This window comes from Diuraphis noxia, unplaced genomic scaffold (assembly GCF_037042655.1).
Source record: "Diuraphis noxia isolate RWA-SAM2 unplaced genomic scaffold, SU_Dnox_SAM2 contig0003, whole genome shotgun sequence".
Lineage (NCBI taxonomy): Eukaryota > Metazoa > Arthropoda > Insecta > Hemiptera > Aphididae > Diuraphis > Diuraphis noxia.
Genome location: NW_028301713.1, coordinates 16,506,829 through 16,526,274, shown reverse-complemented (window position 1 = coordinate 16,526,274; position 19,446 = coordinate 16,506,829). Strand labels below are relative to the sequence as shown.

General features: G+C 28.9%; 3 protein-coding genes across 6 annotated transcripts in view; 1 reads left to right on the top strand and 2 right to left on the bottom strand.

Annotated features, from left to right (window-relative positions):
* The window catches only part of LOC107171127 (cationic amino acid transporter 3-like), a 42,423-nt gene extending 39,184 nt beyond the window's left edge, over positions 1-3,239 (top strand). For both annotated transcript variants that reach the window (XM_089223307.1, XM_089223308.1), the window contains 7 exons: positions 51-206; positions 311-435; positions 1,124-1,221; positions 1,289-1,428; positions 1,509-1,784; positions 1,874-2,037; positions 2,491-3,239. In XM_089223307.1, the coding sequence (XP_089079433.1) occupies positions 51-206; positions 311-435; positions 1,124-1,221; positions 1,289-1,428; positions 1,509-1,784; positions 1,874-2,037; positions 2,491-2,724 (1,193 nt within the window). In that variant the 3' untranslated portion in view covers positions 2,725-3,239. The remainder of the gene's footprint in view (positions 1-50; positions 207-310; positions 436-1,123; positions 1,222-1,288; positions 1,429-1,508; positions 1,785-1,873; positions 2,038-2,490) is intronic.
* Positions 3,240-4,132: 893 nt separating this feature from the next.
* On the bottom strand, positions 4,133-14,353 carry LOC149056831 (uncharacterized). The gene is made up of 5 exons (XM_089223195.1): positions 14,264-14,353; positions 14,071-14,178; positions 7,418-7,586; positions 6,885-7,349; positions 4,133-4,531 (listed from the first exon to the last, which is right to left on the bottom strand). Coding segments are annotated over exons 1-4 (369 nt in total). The 3' UTR covers positions 4,133-4,531; positions 6,885-7,347.
* Positions 14,354-14,359: 6 nt separating this feature from the next.
* On the bottom strand, positions 14,360-17,972 carry LOC149056830 (zinc finger MYM-type protein 1-like). 3 transcript variants are annotated; one of them, XM_089223311.1, is made up of 5 exons: positions 17,795-17,972; positions 17,313-17,454; positions 16,605-17,144; positions 14,527-16,532; positions 14,360-14,452 (listed from the first exon to the last, which is right to left on the bottom strand). In XM_089223311.1, exons 3-4 carry the CDS (start codon positions 17,089-17,091, stop codon positions 15,337-15,339), a joined length of 1,683 nt encoding a protein of 560 aa, XP_089079437.1. In that variant the 5' UTR covers positions 17,092-17,144; positions 17,313-17,454; positions 17,795-17,972; the 3' UTR covers positions 14,360-14,452; positions 14,527-15,336. The 3 variants fall into 3 exon arrangements, with proteins under 3 accessions (XP_089079437.1, XP_089079436.1, XP_089079438.1); XM_089223310.1 differs by having other exon boundaries at positions 14,527-17,144; XM_089223312.1 differs by lacking the exons at positions 17,313-17,454; positions 17,795-17,972 and having other exon boundaries at positions 14,527-16,826; positions 16,897-17,041.
* Between the last annotated feature and the right edge of the window lie 1,474 nt (positions 17,973-19,446).

Genomic DNA, 19,446 nt, shown 5'->3' with positions numbered 1-19,446 from the left:
ATGGAGTGTTGCTATGTCTATTAACATAGTTTTTCGTCTATATTATATAGTTAACTCGTACAATTGGAACATACCGAAACAAGACATCCCGAAGACCGCGAAAGGCGGCGAAGGTGGTTTCATGCCTTTCGGTTGGGCTGGAGTGACCGCGGGGGCTGCCAAATGTTTCTACGGGTTCATCGGTTTCGACACGGTAGCTACAACGGGTGAGCATCGTCGAATGGAAAACAATCATTAATGACCTGTTCATTTCGTAAAAAATAATAGTATAACTACATATAACATAAAAACAAAATGTTTTCGTGCACAGGAGAAGAAGCGAAAAAACCGAAACGTGATATCCCGTTGGCAATCATACTGTCGTTATCAATCATAACGTTTGCATACTGCTGCATAAGTTCGGTTTTAACTCTGATGTGGCCGTATTATGATCAGGTAAATCGATCATTTTCAAAATTCTCCCGCCGTGTATAATAATTGTGGCTTAGTTTTTTTTTTTTTTTTTATCAAAACGACCAGTATTAAGACATTTAAGTTTGAAACTTCGTAAAAAAAAATGTACATACAGACATGTTACATTCTGTATATGCGTATATGTGGTAGGTACGTCGAATTTTTTTTTTTTAATAATATTAATAACAATTTATAATTTTCATTGATAATATTAACTGAGTTTGAATTTTGCAAGTTATGCATTGTAAATTAGGTAGAATTATGCCTTTTCTAAAATAACATTGTTAGTTATAACAAATTTATTGTATTGTAATTATTTTTAAAATAATCAGATATTATTTAGGAAGTAGGTAGTAGGTAGTAGGTTTATACGCAGTAGATACATAGGTATTTTTGTATTATTATACATATATTTTTTTATTTCACTTCCGACTACACATAGAGCATTTTTTTTTTATTTGAACACTTTTTTTCTCATCAAATTAATGATTCATTTATTACATACATACATATATACAATTAATGAAACACAATTAAATAAAATGTTGTTAAACAACATTATCAAAAAATAACGGTCAATAATTTTTATCGATGTTCTGCTTTAAAAGAATATTATAAACAAGTTTTTTAACTTCAAACTTTTTGTGGCTTGACATTTTGGACGTTATAGGACGCTGACGCGCCGTTCCCGTACGTCTATGATCATCTCGGCTGGACGACGATAAAATGGATTGTTTCTTCTGGTGCTATTTTTGCTCTGTTCACTAGGTAGACATGCGTTTGTCTAGACACATAGTTCAATTCATTTTAATCACATAAACTATATGTTTTACAGTCTCATCGGGACCATGTTTCCGTTGCCGAGGATTTTGTATGCCATGTCTTGTGACGGTCTCCTGTTTAGCATGTTCTCCGACATTCACCCAAGGTATCAGACACCTGTATTGGCCACCTTGCTGTCGGGCATGTTTGCGGGTAAATAATATAATAATTATCACTGTGCGATTTATAAACGGAGAGTGCGATATCGACTCTACGCGATTGGTTTACGTCAGGTATTATGTCAGCGATTTTCAACCTGGAACAGCTGATTGACATGATGTCGATCGGTACGCTGTTGGCGTACTCGATCGTATGCATTTGCGTACTGGTGTTAAGGTACAGGAACGACTCGGACGTGGAGTTCGTGATCAAGGGCAACGATGAATCGGAAACCAGCGGATTCTTCGAAACGGTCGTCAAGACGGTGGTGAGGTACTTCAACCTGTCCAACATCAAATACGCCAACGAAGCGACTGAGAGCGTGGCCACGATCATCACCATGTGGTTCAGTGAGTATAATATGGAAACGGAAATATTCTAGCAGATAGTTATACATAATATTACAATATTGTTAAAAGCGCCGATTGACTTTTTGCAGTTTGCACGTCGGCGCTGTTTTGCTTCATCACTGTCCAACAAGAAAGCGCCGAAAACAGTAGCGACGTCGTGGTGTACTCGAGTGCTATTTTAGCCATAGGACTATTGCTTCTGTTGCTATTACTGGCCAGACAGCCCCAATCGACCAAAGAACTTTCGTTCAAGGTATAAAAATCATTATTGGTCTGTAGTTGTGTAATAGGTAGCTATATAACATATTTTAGCCATTTCTCCGTTATACCTATTAAGTTTTTACAAAAATGTCTTTTTTTAATCGTTTTTATCTTACAGGTGTCTAATAACAACCTAACGTCTTAAATTAATAACGAATTCGGGATCAGAACACTTTTCTGAGAATTTTTTTGTAATTATAGCAATTCGAAATTTGAAGTTTAAATCAACGTACTAGTGGACAACTGACTAAAACCTCATACTAGAAAATACGTTCAATTAAAAAACCATATTTTATTCAATATTCGAAAACAATCATATCATATTTTCGTAAACTTGTGTTTTTTTTTTCAAACTTTTATGCAATTAAACACTCGTAGTCACCTAATGAATTCTGAAGGTTTTCAAAATATTGAAATAATAACGACCATGTCTTTTTTTTCAAAGGTGCCGCTGGTCCCGCTTATACCGTGCATTAGTATCTTGTTGAACATTTACCTAATGATGAAACTCGACATACACACTTGGATCCGTTTCGGGATTTGGTTGCTGATCGGACTGTTCATATACGTATTGTACGGCATGAAGCACAGTGTCGAGGGACGCAAGCAGTTGGGAGAGCCGAAAAAAAGACCGTCGACTGCCGCACCTGTGCACCCGATTTCTATCATCAAGTTATAGGAAATGCACGTAAAGTGCATATAAGTATAATAGTGGCAAGGATATGTTGATCAGAATATTAACATTCCGTTACAAACACAAAGCAAAACCGACTGTCACGCGAACGATGCACTTTTCAAAACGCACTGCGCGAGGAGACCGTCCTTCGCAAAAAAATATTTACGTATATCAGTATTATATTATTTACGTGTCACAAACGAAGGATATATTGAACTATATTAAAATTAAAGGACGACTATATAATATCATTAAAGTATTTCACTTAAATCGGTCGTTCTACAAACCCATTTTATAATAATATTGTTGATATGACTTTTAATACCTAAATTCATATTAAATGTCTTTATTTTTTTTTTATGATGTGATATTTATTTATAGACATAAAATTATGTTTGTATTTTTTTCATATATATATATATTTATTTATTTAATATTATAACAATTACTGAGTAATTTAAAAAAAATTTGTTTTTCGAAATTATATTATTATTATAATAAAAACTTAGTGAGGAAAATTCGTTATACGAAAAAAAATTCATCCTAGGAAATTTATTTTCCTTAAAAGTTTATATTATTTATTTATTTTTTTTTAATCATATTATCAGCAATGTTTTTTTATATTGCTATTAATTAATTATTGTATTATGTTATTATATATAATAGGTATTTATTTTTAGTATCTAGTACGCGTTTGTTACAAACACAATATAATAATATTACCTATAGTATTTTTATTTGTTTAGGTATGTGTATTGTGTACACTATAGGTACAATATAGGTCCTATATACATATATGTATAGTATATATATATATAATATATATATTATATATATTATATTCGTGTAAATTTATGAATGATTTGTAAAAAATTAAATATAATATTATAATGTAATTTAAAAATTAAAGTACCGACGTCATCCAAGTGGTACCACTTAAAATCAGAGAAGTAATGCTCATATATGCTGTTACTGTCCATGTTTCGATATTTTCACGCGGAAATGACTTATTTAACGTAAAGGTAAAAGTAGTAAGAGAGTAAAACTTTTTTTAAGGAACAAAACCGGACAAGAAAGTTTAATAGGACTAGTCGTTATGATAAGTGTAAACTACTCGTTTAAATTTTGATTTTGAGACATAAAAATTCTTAAAAAAAATATCTGCTGAATAATTTACAGTAAAAAAAGCGGGACTCTCATTTGAAAAACAAAATTTTGTATCACCGCAGGACACTATTTAAGTGGTAAAAAAATTGTCAAGAATTTTAAAATATGATCATTGAGTATATTAAATTTAAAGATTCCAAATATCAGATAACATTAGCTTTTGAATAACTTCATTATTAAAGAAAAAATTGGTGAGCAAGCTTGGTGTATCACCCTGTATATGTGTATACATAAAAGTTCCATATATAGTTATATATATTATAATATTTTCTTCAAAAACATAAATAAATACTTAATTATAATAATAAATATAACCAATAATTCATACAATTATTTTCAAAATTAATAGTTACTTTTAGTTTCTAAAGATGAAAAAAAAAATGCAGAAAATTAATAATATTCAAATTTCACAACTTGAAAATGTTTAAATCATGAATCAAATCTCAAATTGTCTCGGTTCGATTAATGTATGTTGCTTTGTTTAAGTTCATCAGCTCTTCCAGTTTCTTTTCCTCCCTTCTTTGATTTATTAATAGGTGGATCAAACGACATACAAGTAATAAGAATATGACCTGTACCACAGCAATCCACATAATTACTTTTGCATTGATATTTTTATCTTCATCATGTCTTACTGAAAAACCTATATTAACAGAGAACTTTTTTTTTTATAATAATTCAATTTGTATGTCCTTTATTACTAAAAATAATACAATAGATAATTAATATCAAAATATCTATAAGCAGAATTTTAGTATTTTTTAGTAAAATATAATAAATAACACAGGCACACAAATATTAGTAACTGGAAACCAAATGTTTGTGTGGGGATATTATCACTACTGACACTAAGAGATTATTTTAACTATTATTATTAATTGAAATTTATTTTACTTTATTTGGCAGAAAATCATTACTTGTACACTTATAACATTGATAGTAGGCATTTACTTGACTAAATATGCGATGCGGCCGAGGTATAATAGTAAGAACGGGAGTTAGAGTGCGCCGTCTGGTTTAGAACGGTAGGTACACAAAAAGTGTTCGATAAATCAATTTACTAACGTAATAACTCAACAAAAACTATTCTTATAAAATAACACCGGAAAGACTATAGAAAAAATTATAACGATCAAGTATTATCAAAATCACATATTATTAAGAAAAAATGAAGGAGCAAAACCATAAGATACAAGGAACGGGAGACCCGCGGATAACATATAAACATGAGCCACTGCCGCAACGAGCGACATCGTCCCGGCTCACGTAGTACAAGTTCGATATATACCGGATGGTACTTAGAGATCATCATACAACCAAATCTAACGTTATTACTACCACTGCCAACACTTCCCCGAGTGCATATTACCATTCTGCACACGAAATAAAACCCATATGAAAATACAGCTTTCTCATTGGTTCTAAATTTGTCGGGATAAAATATTTATTATTATTATCATTATTTTTTTGATTCTAATTTAATCTAATTTATTACTATGTATGTATATTGTATCTAATTAGTATGTATGCTATTTTTTTTTCGTCGAATAAATTATTATTGTTATCATTAGATAATTGAGAAAAATAAGAATATATAATCTCAGGAATCTCTTAGTTTTTTTTTATACTTTAATTTAAAACGAATTCTGAGATCATTGAAATTGTAATGCTTATAACTCGCATTAAAATAAACATTTCAAAATATGACATCCATTACATTATAATCTTAATTTTAAATAGAATAACATTATGTATAACAGAGTTTAGTGAATTATTAAGAACATACTATTTGCAGGTATTTTATGTATTTGTAAGATGGAGATGACAAATAATAATGACTAATGACATGTTTTTTAACATTTGTATAAAAAGTAAAACTATATCAAGTAATGAATTGGATAGTTATTATTTAAATTAATATATTCAAAAATGATCAATTATCAATTATATTAATGTAATCTAGACAAAAGATATTTAAATATTTTAAATATTTAATTCATAATCATGCAATAGAAATATTTATTATTTATTAATATTATTTTTGTTGGAGGCTGGCTTTATAATATAATATATTAGTATATTAGAATTAATCTATTGTTAATCTTAATTTGTATTGTTTTGTAACTGTCAAGTTACCTATCATAGTTGTATACTAGTGGCTTTAAAATAAAATAAAAATAGATTTTTATGCATCATGTAATAGAAATATTAATTTTAATACCCCCCTAATTGATAAATTAATGCGAAAACAATGTCATCATGTCCAACCCATTTTAAAGATTTTGTTGATAAATTAAAATCATGTTGTATAAGTACAATAACACCATGTTACCATGATATAACAACTTTTAAAAATAAAAGTTTTACATATTATGTTTATTGCCTACAAAGTATAATATAAAAAAATTAATTGTAAGTTATATAATAATCAAATCAATAATACTTAATTAGATGTTGGTGAGATTATTATGTAGGTAGCAAACAAATTTTAATTCATATTAGTCATATGGCTATTATTTAATTAAGCCCATTGTTTACAATACTTGAAAAATCATTTAAATTTGACCGTATTGTTGTAATATCATCATTAGTTACAGTTATAACGTTTTTAAATGATGAAGGAAGATTTTCAAGAATTAATTTAAGAATCATCTTTTAAATTCAAGAAATATACAATAAAAATAAAAATAATGAACTTGAACTAATAGACTTAACACTTAAATAGTCTATGTGTGATAAAATATTTTTTTTTCTAATCATCATATAATTATATAATAAAATACAGCATAATTTTAAGATAGAACAAATCTTGTACCTCTTGAAACCCCAATATTTGTGATCCCCTAATTTTATATATATTTGTTCAACCCTCATGGGTAAAATGATTTATTGTAATATTGTAACATAATAATAAAACAAGTTAACTAACATAAAAATAAGAGTAGAGTTTTGTTACACGATAGACCAAAAGAGATGGTTATAAAATGTATGCTTACAATACTGCTGTATTCATTCCCTAGCTTGATCTTCTGGCCGTTCTCCAGAGTTGTTGGAAAGAAAGACGTCTCCTTCCAATGATGGGGTGGGGGTTGTCTGGCCGAAAATCTAGTGATCGAAAAAAAGCGATCGCAAAGGTATCTGGTCGAACACTTTTTGGTCGAAAAATATATATTTTGTGTTAATTATTTAAAAAAAAAAAAACATAAATTTAATATTAGTATAAATAATATAATATAATGAGTAATTAAAACTATAAATTTTGAGCTATTCCTCTTAAATACTCTAATAAATCATAACCCGGATCAGCTAATAGTCTTTGTTGCACTTCTTTTAAGCGTATATTTTGGGATTGTACTTGAATTTTTATTTTTTTATTACTACGTCCATAAGTAACATCTCAATTACTGCTTTAGTTTCGTTCTGAGTAGATTGTAAGGTTTTGATTAATTTAATATGCAGTCCTACGACAAATAATAATAAAATTAATAATATAATTAGTGATAAATAATAATATCGATTTCAGACAAACATGGATGTGGCGATATTGATCTATTTAATTTTCTATGCCAGGATTCTGCCGTATTTGTCGTCCTGGGCAATCCTGATGATAACCTTTCAGCTACAGACAATAATTCTGGAGTGAAAAGTGGAGGTGTGTAAACTGATTCTTTTCTTGGTCTTCCTCTTGTTTTCAAAGTCTGTTATTATTTCCAGGTCATTAGTTTGTGTAATATTAATATTGTTTTTGAGGCAAAATTCATTTAATAAAAAAAATACTTGATTATATAGCTATTCTTTTTTACCATTCATCAGAGCAAATACTAATGGTACGAACATTTCATCGGTTCCGCGTTTAATTGATCCGTGAATAAGATACATTTGTTCGAAAATTTGAGGGCAAGCCTCGAATGTTCCATCTGCTAACCAGCAAATAGATTCGCTTAAATATTTACAGTTATCATTCGTCGTAAACAATAGCAAATTTTCATTTTTTTTAATTAAAAATAATTCACCTTTTAGTGTTTGACACATTGTTGGGGCTAGGCATATTTTATCAATGGATTTTGGTTCTCTGTAGATTTCTACATTGCGTCTTTGACGTTTTACTAATTGTTGAACTGAGTTCTTACTCACATGGGAAGCAACAATTGTCGAACACTCGTTAATAGATTTCTGATAGATCTGTAATGGTTTATCTTCGATTGAATTTTTCGTATTCATTTTAATTTTTTTTACTTCCAAGCCTATAGGATCGGAGCATGACAGTGTTAATCCGGAAAAAAACGTTGAATTTTTATCTAGTTCATGTTTTTTTTTTTCATTTGTCTCCACAGTTCGAATTTTTGCACCACATTTATTAACATAAATCCAATAAAATACGTGTTTCCCGTCAGTTTTACGTAATAAATCTTTATTTTTTTTATATATGAAATTATTTATATTTAATAATATTCCTCCATGGATGCTAGGTACAATATCAATATTCATATTTATATATAATAAAAAAAAATTAACTGTTGTTGCAAAAATATTTATAAAATATCAAAGTATATTTCTATACCTTCATATGTAGGTAGTAGGTACCTTCATACTATATTATAATATATAAAAATACTAGATAATGTAATCGAAATGATAATCATTATCTTTACTTCGACCAAAAAAAGATTCGATCACATGACATTTCGATCGCTTTTTTTCGATCACTAAACCTTCGACCAAATGACTCGCACCGCAATTATGATCCACGTGAGTGAAGTTGCCTCTGTTGTCTGAAGTTGACGGAATCCAAAATATTTATGAAAAATATTTCAGCTGTTCTGTCTCGTTCTTGGAAATCAAACGCTGTCCACAGCGCCAATTTTCTGTTACGTCCCGACTGAACGTCGATTCATCAACGTAGACATGAAATACTGATGAATACCATGTAATAATGTCTTTATTTTCACAATTTATTAAAAACTTGATACAAAAATACAGTTTATATGCTATAAAGGTGTTGGTGAGCAGTGTTACGACCTTTCTTTGAAATATTGTTTTAAATGATCATAAGTGGTTTTACGACCTGCCTCTAAGCGTATTAAATGTCCCTAACCGTCTAACATAAATTTAAGAACCGTTTGGCTCACATTTTAGAAACCGTCTGGCTCACATTTTAAAAACCGTCTGACTAGCTCTTGTCCCCGTCTCTCTTATATATGATTTGGTCCTTAGGAGTGGTGGTGACTTTCCTATTACATGTCAACATTCGGTCTTGTGATTCAACTTAATATGCTGACCATTTCTTGGCCATTTCTGAGAAGAGACGTGTGAAAACAGTTTTATAATTCAATCAATTTTATATCACCACGTTCCTATTGTTGAATATTTGGATGCTTGCTTTTGATATTAATGGCTTATTAGTTTTAGTCATAGTTAATACTTATTTTATATCACAATTTCGTGATATTTCGTACATATTTTATAGATACGTAACACACGGACGGCCACAACTTTGACCTTGTGTGTGCCATGAACGACACAACACGGAGCGCGAGCACTGTCGGCTCGGACGCTAAATACACCGTTGACACGTGGGTAACCACGGCTCGGGGTCGCACTGCGAAAATCGGACGGGCGACGGATATAAAACAATGAGCCGTGGGTTCGGCACATGGGCCGGAGATCGAATCGCGTTAACTTTCGTACGCGACGAGATAATGAGCGGTGATTCTCGGTTGCATGGAACAATAAAAATGGCGCATTGACGGCGGAGACGCACCGGGTTGAGGCATGAAGAAGATGCACGGCAAAATGCCTCGATGGCTGAAAGACGAGAGACGATGGCCGTCGATCGTCGACTTGACCACGACGGTTCCGTCCCTTCCTTGAGGTACAAAGTTCACTAGTTCAGACTTCGGAGGCGGGGGCAACAGGGTGACAAACGTTGCGACGTATTCGAGTCGCATGCAACCGCCACAAATTCAAATTTTGATTATATCCAACAATACACAAGTCACAAACTTGATTATAATATAATAAATTACATTATAAATTGTCAGTCTCCCCAATTAATTTACTTGCGAGCCGCCACTGATTATTATCAGAATGTATTAATCAATATACATAAATGGGTACGAATAAAAATCATAAATAATTATGTTCACATAATATTTATTCTTTATCATCGTGTGTGAATTGTATAATATATGCAGATCACAAAGCGAGTTATTGCATTCCGCCGCGTAGGCAGTGCTCCGACAAAACTGTGAGTTATATTATATTCTTATAACATTATTCTATTGAGCCAATATCCTTATATGTTCCTTACATGTTCCTTATACTTATATGTTATATGTTTATATTATTGATAATTATTTAGGTAATACATTATCATTTTAGATTCTGAACGAAGTGATGAATGTATTGATTTTACAATGATGTGTGTGTGTTTTTTTTTTTGTGTCTGTGTACAGCATAACTAGTCGAAATAATGCGACGATTTTAAACTTTGGGGGTGGTTTCCGATGTAAAATTGAAGATCCTTGGTGCATTATACAGGTCAAAAGTAAACATTTTCCAACAGTTTTCAAAAAAATCGAGAAAAACAAAAAAAAAAATGACAGAAAAAATGGAATTTTTACGCAAAACCAGTTTTCTACTTCTAACTTGAAGTATCATTATAGGAAAAATTTTAAGTGCGTTTGAATTTTAAATTTTTACGAAATAGCGTAACGATAACGATTTATCCTCAAACCAGGTATATGATGTATATCTATGATAATATAAGGTATTATGAATTATGATAACTACATGCAATGTTTTTAAAAAGTAAAATATTTGTTTCAAAATCTAATATATGACAATATTTAAATATAATATAGGTATCCTAGACTGACAATTCATCTACTTTCAGGATCGTTTTTCGTAGCTATTTGAAGGAAAACTTATGGAAAACTTAGTGTTATATTTTTAATCCTTAGATATGAACAGAAAAAATTTTATGATTTTTAAACTTCAAAATTACTTGCAAATTTTCGCGTTTTCGACATATTTCGTAAACATTTGAACTATAAACGCCTATAAAAAAATTGGGACTAACGATTTTTAATTTTTTTTAGCTACAATTAGAACAACTTATAAGGAACCTTGTATTAAATTTTCAAGTTTTTTTGGTCGTCCAACATTTTTTTACCAACACAAAAAATTGAAAATTTCATTGGTCTATAAATAACTCAAAAAAAGTCAAAACATTTTGAAAATTAAACTGTATATAAATAACACTAACATAAACATCTGGTGAAAATTTCAAGTATTTACAGTGATTAGTTTTTGAATTACAACCATATAAAAAAATCAATTTGGTCGAAAACTGGTTTTGCGTAAAAATTCCATTTTTTCTGTCATTTTAGATTCTGAATGAAGTGATGAATGTATTGATTTTACAATGATGTGTGTTTTAGATTCTGAACGAAGTGATGAATGTATGGATTTTACAATGATGTGTGTTTTTTTTTTTGTGTGTCTGTGTACAGCATAACTAGTCGAAATAATGCTTCGATTTTAAACTTTGTGGGTGGTTTCCGATGTAAAAGTGAATATTCTTGGTGCATTATAGAGGTCAAAAGTAAACATTTTCCAACAGTTTTCAAAAAAATGACAGAAAAACGGGTATTTTTACGCAAAACCAGTTTTCGACCAAATTGATTTTTTTATATGGTTGTAATTCAAAAACTAATCACTGTAAATACTTGTAATTTTAACCAAATGTTTATGTTAGTGTTTTGTATATATATTTTAATTTTAAAAATTTTTTGACTTTTTTTGAGTTATTTTTAGACCACTGAAATTTTCAATTTTTTTGAGAATTTTTTTTGAAGTGTCGGTAAAAAAATTTTGGAAGACCAAAACAACTTGAAAATTTAATATAAGGTTCCTTATGAGATGTTCTTATTGTAGCTAAAAAAAATTAAAAATCGTTAGTCACTATTTTTTTTTATAATTGTTTATAGTTCAAATTTTTACAAAATCTGTCGAAAACGCGAAAATTTGCAAGTAATTTTGAAGTTGAAAAATCATAAAATTTTTTGTATTTATAACTAAGGATTAAAAATACAGCAATCAGTTGTCCATAAGTTTTGTTTCAAATAGCTATAGAGAAAATTTGAAGCGTCATTATAGGGAAAAATGTTTTGTGCGTTTGAGTTTTAAATTTTTATGAAATCGCGTAACGAAAACGATTTATCCTCAAACCAGGTATATGGATATCTTTGAAAATATAAGGTATTATGAATTATGATAACTACATGCAATGTTTTTGGAAAAATTGATTAACCATGCCTTATGCAACCTTATGCGTACTCAAAAACTATGTCAATTGTCAGTGAACAAGTTTTGGGAATTATAGGTGACCGAATAGAGCCTCTTGTGAATTCATATGATGATGATACTAGCTATACAGGTTTAATATTGACTATTGTTTTTAATTTACATTGATAAAGTTGAAAATATAATTTTATAATTAATTATACAACTTATGGAAAACTATACAAACAATTGCAAAAATATTCAGGAGAATAGTGGTAATATGCATGATGTAGAAATTGTTACTTTAGACAATGAAATGGAGTGTAATGTTTCTTTAGAAGATTTTACATATACTGGTAATCAAAAAATTAAATGGGGTAAGAAATCACATAACAGTTATATTTAAGTATATATGATAAATATTAGATATGTCTATGCTAATTTATAAATTATCTTTTAGATATGTTAGATACATGAAATGACAAATGTGAGACAGTAACATCGAATGCTAATGTTATGTCAAATTCAAAACCATCAGACACAGTTTCAGATTTAACATATAGTGCCTCATCATCAAAAATAAATAAAATAGCAAAAATGAAACTGTTTCTAAAAAACAATATCATTCAACACAAAAAAATCGTTTGTGAAGGGTTACAAGAGTTAACAAAAAAAAAGAACAAATAAAGTGGAAGCAAAAAATGATTTTTTAATAGAATTACAAGACATAAAAATGAAAAAAGCAAAACTAGAACTTCAAGCGGCCGAAATAACAATTGATATATTAAATATTGAACTTGCAACTAAAAAAATGAAAATGAATTAAAAAAAAAAAAATTACAAATACGAGAAGACATTTTGCATTTAGAAAAACAAAAATTTGTAAATGACTAATTTATTAATAACAACAGGAAGTTGTTATTTTGAATTAAAGGGGGGGGGGGGTTTATTTGTGTATAAATATATCTTACAAGATTATCATCTCTATTGTGATAAATTACTACTGGTCCAATTACTAATTAGAGTTCCTTTATTATATAATTTTATATTCAATCTATATTAAGTTTCAAAGTTTAGAAATACTTTTTTTGTTATATTGTCTTTAAATATAAAAAAATGTTTAATTTATATTTATGTAATTTTATTGTTATTACAAGGAAGTATTGCTATTCAGTTATTATTTAATAAAAAAATAAAACAATAATAATTATAATATGTAGTATATTATATGTTGTAGGCATATAGTAAAATATAAAATATAGTAACAGTCAAAATTACATATTTAATTAAAAACAGTGTCAATTAATGTTCTGCGCTTTATGTTCCCAGTTTGAGGAACAAAAAATACAGGAACTTGTTGACGTAAATCGTCAATTAAAAGAGTTTCTTCTATAGGTAATAGGTATAGGGTAATTTGATTTGATAAGCATATTATGTAATACTGCTGTAGCCAGTCTTGTAAAAGATACTTTTAAAAAGTATTCAAGTACAGATATAGATACTTTTTTTCAAAAGTATTTAAAATACATATTTGAATACTTGAAAAAAAAGTATTTAAGTACAAATACAAATACTTTTTTTTTTTTTTAAATATGTTTTATTTTTTTTCTTGGCTTAATGACCCTATAAATAAATTGAATTATTATTTATTAATCAACTAAATTATTATTTTTATTTTAGAACTCTAATTTTACTTAAATTAATTAGAATAAGAATAATTAAGTTAGAATAATTAAAAAGTAAGACGAAAAAAGTATTTAAAAATATTATTTGATTTTAAATACAGATACCTCCAAAAAGTATTCGAATACTATACCCAAGTACTTTTTACTTAAAAAGTATTTGAATACTTTTACTCAAGTACTTTACAAGTCTGGCTGTAGCTATAATAGTTACAATTGTAGTTGGGATTTTAGTTCGAATTCCAACCGATAGCACAGGAAACTGCCTTTTCCAAACACCAAATGTTTTTTCAATAACATTTCTTGCACCATTTTGTGCTTTCTAAAATTATAATAACACCTTATTGCTTTGTACAGAGCAACACAATATATTATAGTTATATGAAATATGCTTATGGTTTTCTTACTTGATACCGTATTTCTGCTTCAGTAATAGGGTTGGAAAGAGGTGTCATCATATAGTTTCGACATGCATAACCTTCATCTCCTACCTCCATAACCTAACCATTACATCATCTCCAAATTCATTATTTTCAAATTGTGCTCTTAATAAAGAATTATCAAATATTGTTGAGTCATGAACTGAACCAGGCCATCTAAAAATGTTTGTATATCAATAAAAAGTGAATTTAGAGTAATTAACAGGTGACAAGTTATTTTTACTACTAACCGAGATACAATATTTGTGAACTGCAAATTACTGTTGTATACGGCCTAGTGCCGCAACTAAGCTTTTTGGGCCCTAGGGCAGCAGAAGTTTTAGTGCCCCAATTGTCCGTACATCATATTACCACCCTCCTGTAATAAAATTATTTCAACCCTGCCACAATTATACTATAACCGTGATGTATTGTAAGATGATTTCTCGAATTTGTTTACATCAGTGTTCAGTAAACAAAACAAAAAACATAAACATCACAAATTGTATTATTAGAAATATATTGAAATATCACTTACGTAGGTAGTTCAACAAATAATAACAAATATAAAAAGTAACTATTAAAAGTAAGTATTATTTTTAACAATCAAAGTAAAATCTTAACTTTAAAACTTCATCCTCCTTGCTTTTAAATTTGAAAAGTCAGTTATAATTTTGTCTAAAGATAACTCTTGAGCACGCTGTTGTTCAATATTTAAAACTGTAATATTTGATAGTCGGTCCTGTCCCATTGAATTCCTTAAATATTTTTTTATTATTTTCATTTTAGAGAATGATCTCTCGGCAGTAGCAACCGTGACTGGCAAAGTCAAAAAAATAATACAAGCGGCTAAAACTTCTGAATAGCTACAGGATTAATCATTTTCTAAAAAAATAGTGCTAAATCCCGAATAGACCTCAATTTTTTATTTATTATTATTTCTTTGAGGGACAGAATTTGATATGTTAATTCGGAACCAACATCCGACTTGTAATTTTGAACAAAATCATAACAACTTTTGATTGTTTCAGTTTCTTCAGATTTAATAATTGATTCCGGCTTTAAATGTATACATCTTTGAATGTATCACAAACATCTTGAAAACTTTCAAATCTTGATTTAAGTTGCACCAATACAGTATCAACAAGGGGAAAAAATATTTTTATTTTAAAATTATTTTCTGTGATATTTAACCGTCGATCGCTACCCACTTCATCAAAAAATTTTTTCGCAAGTCGTTGTCTAGTTTGTGAACTATTTAATGGTATGTCCCATTTTATACATAAGTCTTTTGCATAATTTACAATATTAATGTAGTCATTTCTAAGATTTTGTATTGATGAAAATGATTCAGCTAATCTATCACGTGCATTATGAAGATCCATATTACGCTGTTGTAAAAGTTTTGAAACCCCATGCAATGGCCGTAATACTCTTTCCCACAAACAAAGCATTAACACAAATTGAAAATGCTCCATTTTTTTTTTCTTCAATGAATTAGCCATATTTCTTTCACCTAGCTTGTCACTTGTTAAAATAATGCCAGTTAATGATTTAAGAACATCTATATATCTTTCTTTTAGTGCTGATACTGATTCATATCTTGCTTCCCAACGTGTAGGGCAAACTTTTTTTAATACGTTTTGCCTAATTTTTTTAGCAAAATCTAAATTAGCCCACCTTGGAGCACTAGTGCTAAAAAAATTGTAAATTGATTGAACAATTAAGAAAAAATTGTTTGCGATTTCCGTTGATGCTGCTGCATCACAAATAACTAAATTTAAATTGTGGGCACAGTAGTGAATGAATGGTGCATTTGATACATTAGATGAAATTCTTTGTTGTACCCCTGAATATATGCCACTCATAACGGCCGCACCATCATAACCTTGACTGCGGCAATTTTGTGTATCTATGTTAAATGACTGCAAAACCTTATATATAAGATTTTCATGATCAGCTGCTCCGTGTTTTTTTAACTCAAAAAACCCAAAAAAGGATTCTTTTACCTCAATTGATTTTTGGTCATAATTTACAACAACATACCTCAAAATAATGCTCAGTTGATCAACTTTTGTAATGTCCTGTGTGGAATCAACTATAATTGAATAAAACTTAGAAGTTTTCACTTCATTTGCGAGAATATTTAGAACTTCAGTAGATAACAATTGAATAATTTCATTTTGTATTTGCCAGCTTAGATATTTTATTTTATATTTGTCTTCATTTAACAACTGGTGTAGAACTGGATCAAAATCTGCAAGTAATTTAACTGTCCTTATAAAATTTCCTTCAGATAGATTTTCTTTTTTATTACTACCTTCATTACCTCTAAGAGCAGTGTTGCCTGCAGTTAAAAATAAAATAATTTTAATAAGACGGGTTAATACATTTTTCCAAAACAATGCTTCTTCATTTATCTGAATTTCCAGTTGACTGTCTATTGTTCTGATTTTCAACCATAGACAGCGAGTGTCGACAGCTTGAATGTGTTGTCTTGATGTTTCATGAACATTAATTTTATCAACTATATGGTGCCAGTCATTTATACCTAAAATCCAATTATTTTTGAAACTTTTTTCAAGTCTGTTTGAAAATAACCAGCAAGTTTCACAATATACCCGATCTAAAATTATAGGATAGCATAACCACAATCTAGGAATGCGAATTCCAGACTTAACTGTTTTGAAATAAAAGTGTGGTGTAAATTTCCGATTGTAACCACTACCATGTGGAGTAAATGGAACTTCAAATGTGGTAGGTCTACATGGCCCATACAAAATAATACTTCTTTTTAAATTAGAACTAATTAGCATACTTTCATCAAAATGACCACGATCAGTTGGAAATTCTTTTGTTAAATCCAACCCTGAGGATTTTAAAAAAAAACACTCATAGTATCACTTTCTATTGTTTTATCAATTATAATAATATCAATTATAAAAAAAAATCATAATTATCCTACTTAATTTTCTTACAGTTAAATATTTAGATGTTTTTTAAATAAAATTAAAATATAAGTATAATAATATGATACCTGATTTTCATTAAACTCATAGTTGCCATTTTTCATCAAACCCTTCATAGCTATGCTTTATAATCATCACCAATAACGGCAATAACATCACTTCCACTAACATTATTACTACTATAAGTTTTGACATTTACTTTTACAGCATCTATAATAGTTGGTATATAATTAAATTTATTATATAACAAAGTACCTATATCAGCTATAAGAGTTTAAAAGTAGATACCTATTTATTTACTTAAATTACAAACATAAAAACCTCATTATAGGTACTAACTATTTCTTAATACCAATATTTTTTTTGAAATATTAATATTTAGTACTAAACAATATAGATACATTATATGTATTATAATAATACTATATATGAATTATTATTTATTATAATATAATGCAAACTTTCTATTTTGCCTGTATTTTACAAATTAGTTGAGTAGTTATTAATGTAATGAATTTAGTAATAAATAATAATACTACATAGAACATACCACTTTTATCTAAATTATTTTTTTTCACAAATGCATCCAATGATCCTTTGACTTTTTAAAATTCAACATCTTTTTTTTCTTTTATTTTTCGTTTTTGGTGACCACTAAGCTATTTAGGTTTGGTTGACATGTTTTTAATTTTTATAATAATAATTAATGAGAATAGTCAGAATTTAGTTACTCGTAAACCGAAATTGAAAGTCGTTAACTGAAAAATAAATCACAATTCAATTTCGAGATGGAAATGATGGAATGAGTTTATAATTCTTGGGCTATTTAATTATAAAACTGATAAGAGAATAAATACTGTGATATCGTACAACTATAAAATCGATAAGAAATTGTTAACAAAATATAGATAAACATATTTTCATATTTTTTAATTTTCATTATTATTGAATCTAGAATTCTAGACTAACACAGAATGTATTCAATCACAGAAATTGTGCCCCAAAATTAATCTCATAGTGCCTTTTAGCAGGGTGTCGCCCCCCCCCCCCCCCCGATAATTGCGGCGCTGATACGGCCTGATCATTAGTTGAAAAATAGCCTTTTCTATTGCACAATCTTTCTCCAATATTTTTATTGGGAGATTGGATTCTGATGTGTGTACAATCTATTGTTCCAATGACTTTGGGAAATTGACACATTTTATACAAATCTTCATACACTAATTTTCTGTCAGCTTCTGTTTTTGGCATTTGAATATATTTTGGTTTAAGTGATGCTATACATGATGACACTTTTTTTACGATACGACACACTGTTGATTTATGGATTCGTATATTATGGTCTCCTAAAACTGCCTAAAATTTGACATACATACATACATACATACATACATACATACATACATACATACATACATACATACATACATACATACATACATACATACATACATACATTCATATTATATATACAATAGTTTAAAATGCTTCAGTGGGCATGCATAACAATCTAAAATATTCACCTGAAAAACACCAGTTGCATAATATCTAAGTGCAATCAGAAGCTGTAATATTGGTGACAATGACATATTACGAAGTGTATTTTGATGTAAGGCATCTTGAACTATGTCCAGTAATTCAATTAACATTGTTTTAGACAACCTGATATGCATATATATATATCAATCATTACACATTAATACAGGTATGAAGTTCATGAAAATAGAGACGATTATTTGTGTTAAACCAAAAATCTATTTGAATACTTTAAATCTCCTTTATTCTGGACACAAAATACAAGTATTCTTTAGATTTTAGAGACTGCATTCTTAGGCCAAAGATCCGGTTTAAATGCAGTCCAATCAGTCCATTACTATTCAGTATTCATAATATGTGAAAATATAGTTAAATCAACTATTTTTTAAGTATCTGAATCGATGTTTAAAATCTATATCATCATATTCTGTAAATGGATTCGATCTATTACGAAAAGAACGTGGTATCGGTAACACCTGAAGAACCTCAATGATAAAATCATCATCACTCGTTGAATCAGAATCAGATGAAGACATATTATGAAAAAAAAACGTATTCTTTGAGTTTAAATGTATATTATATATTTTTATTATAATTTAAATTACCTATATTTAAATATTTTTAATAATAAAAGGTGTGTCTGATAAGAAATTATATTCTTATCGC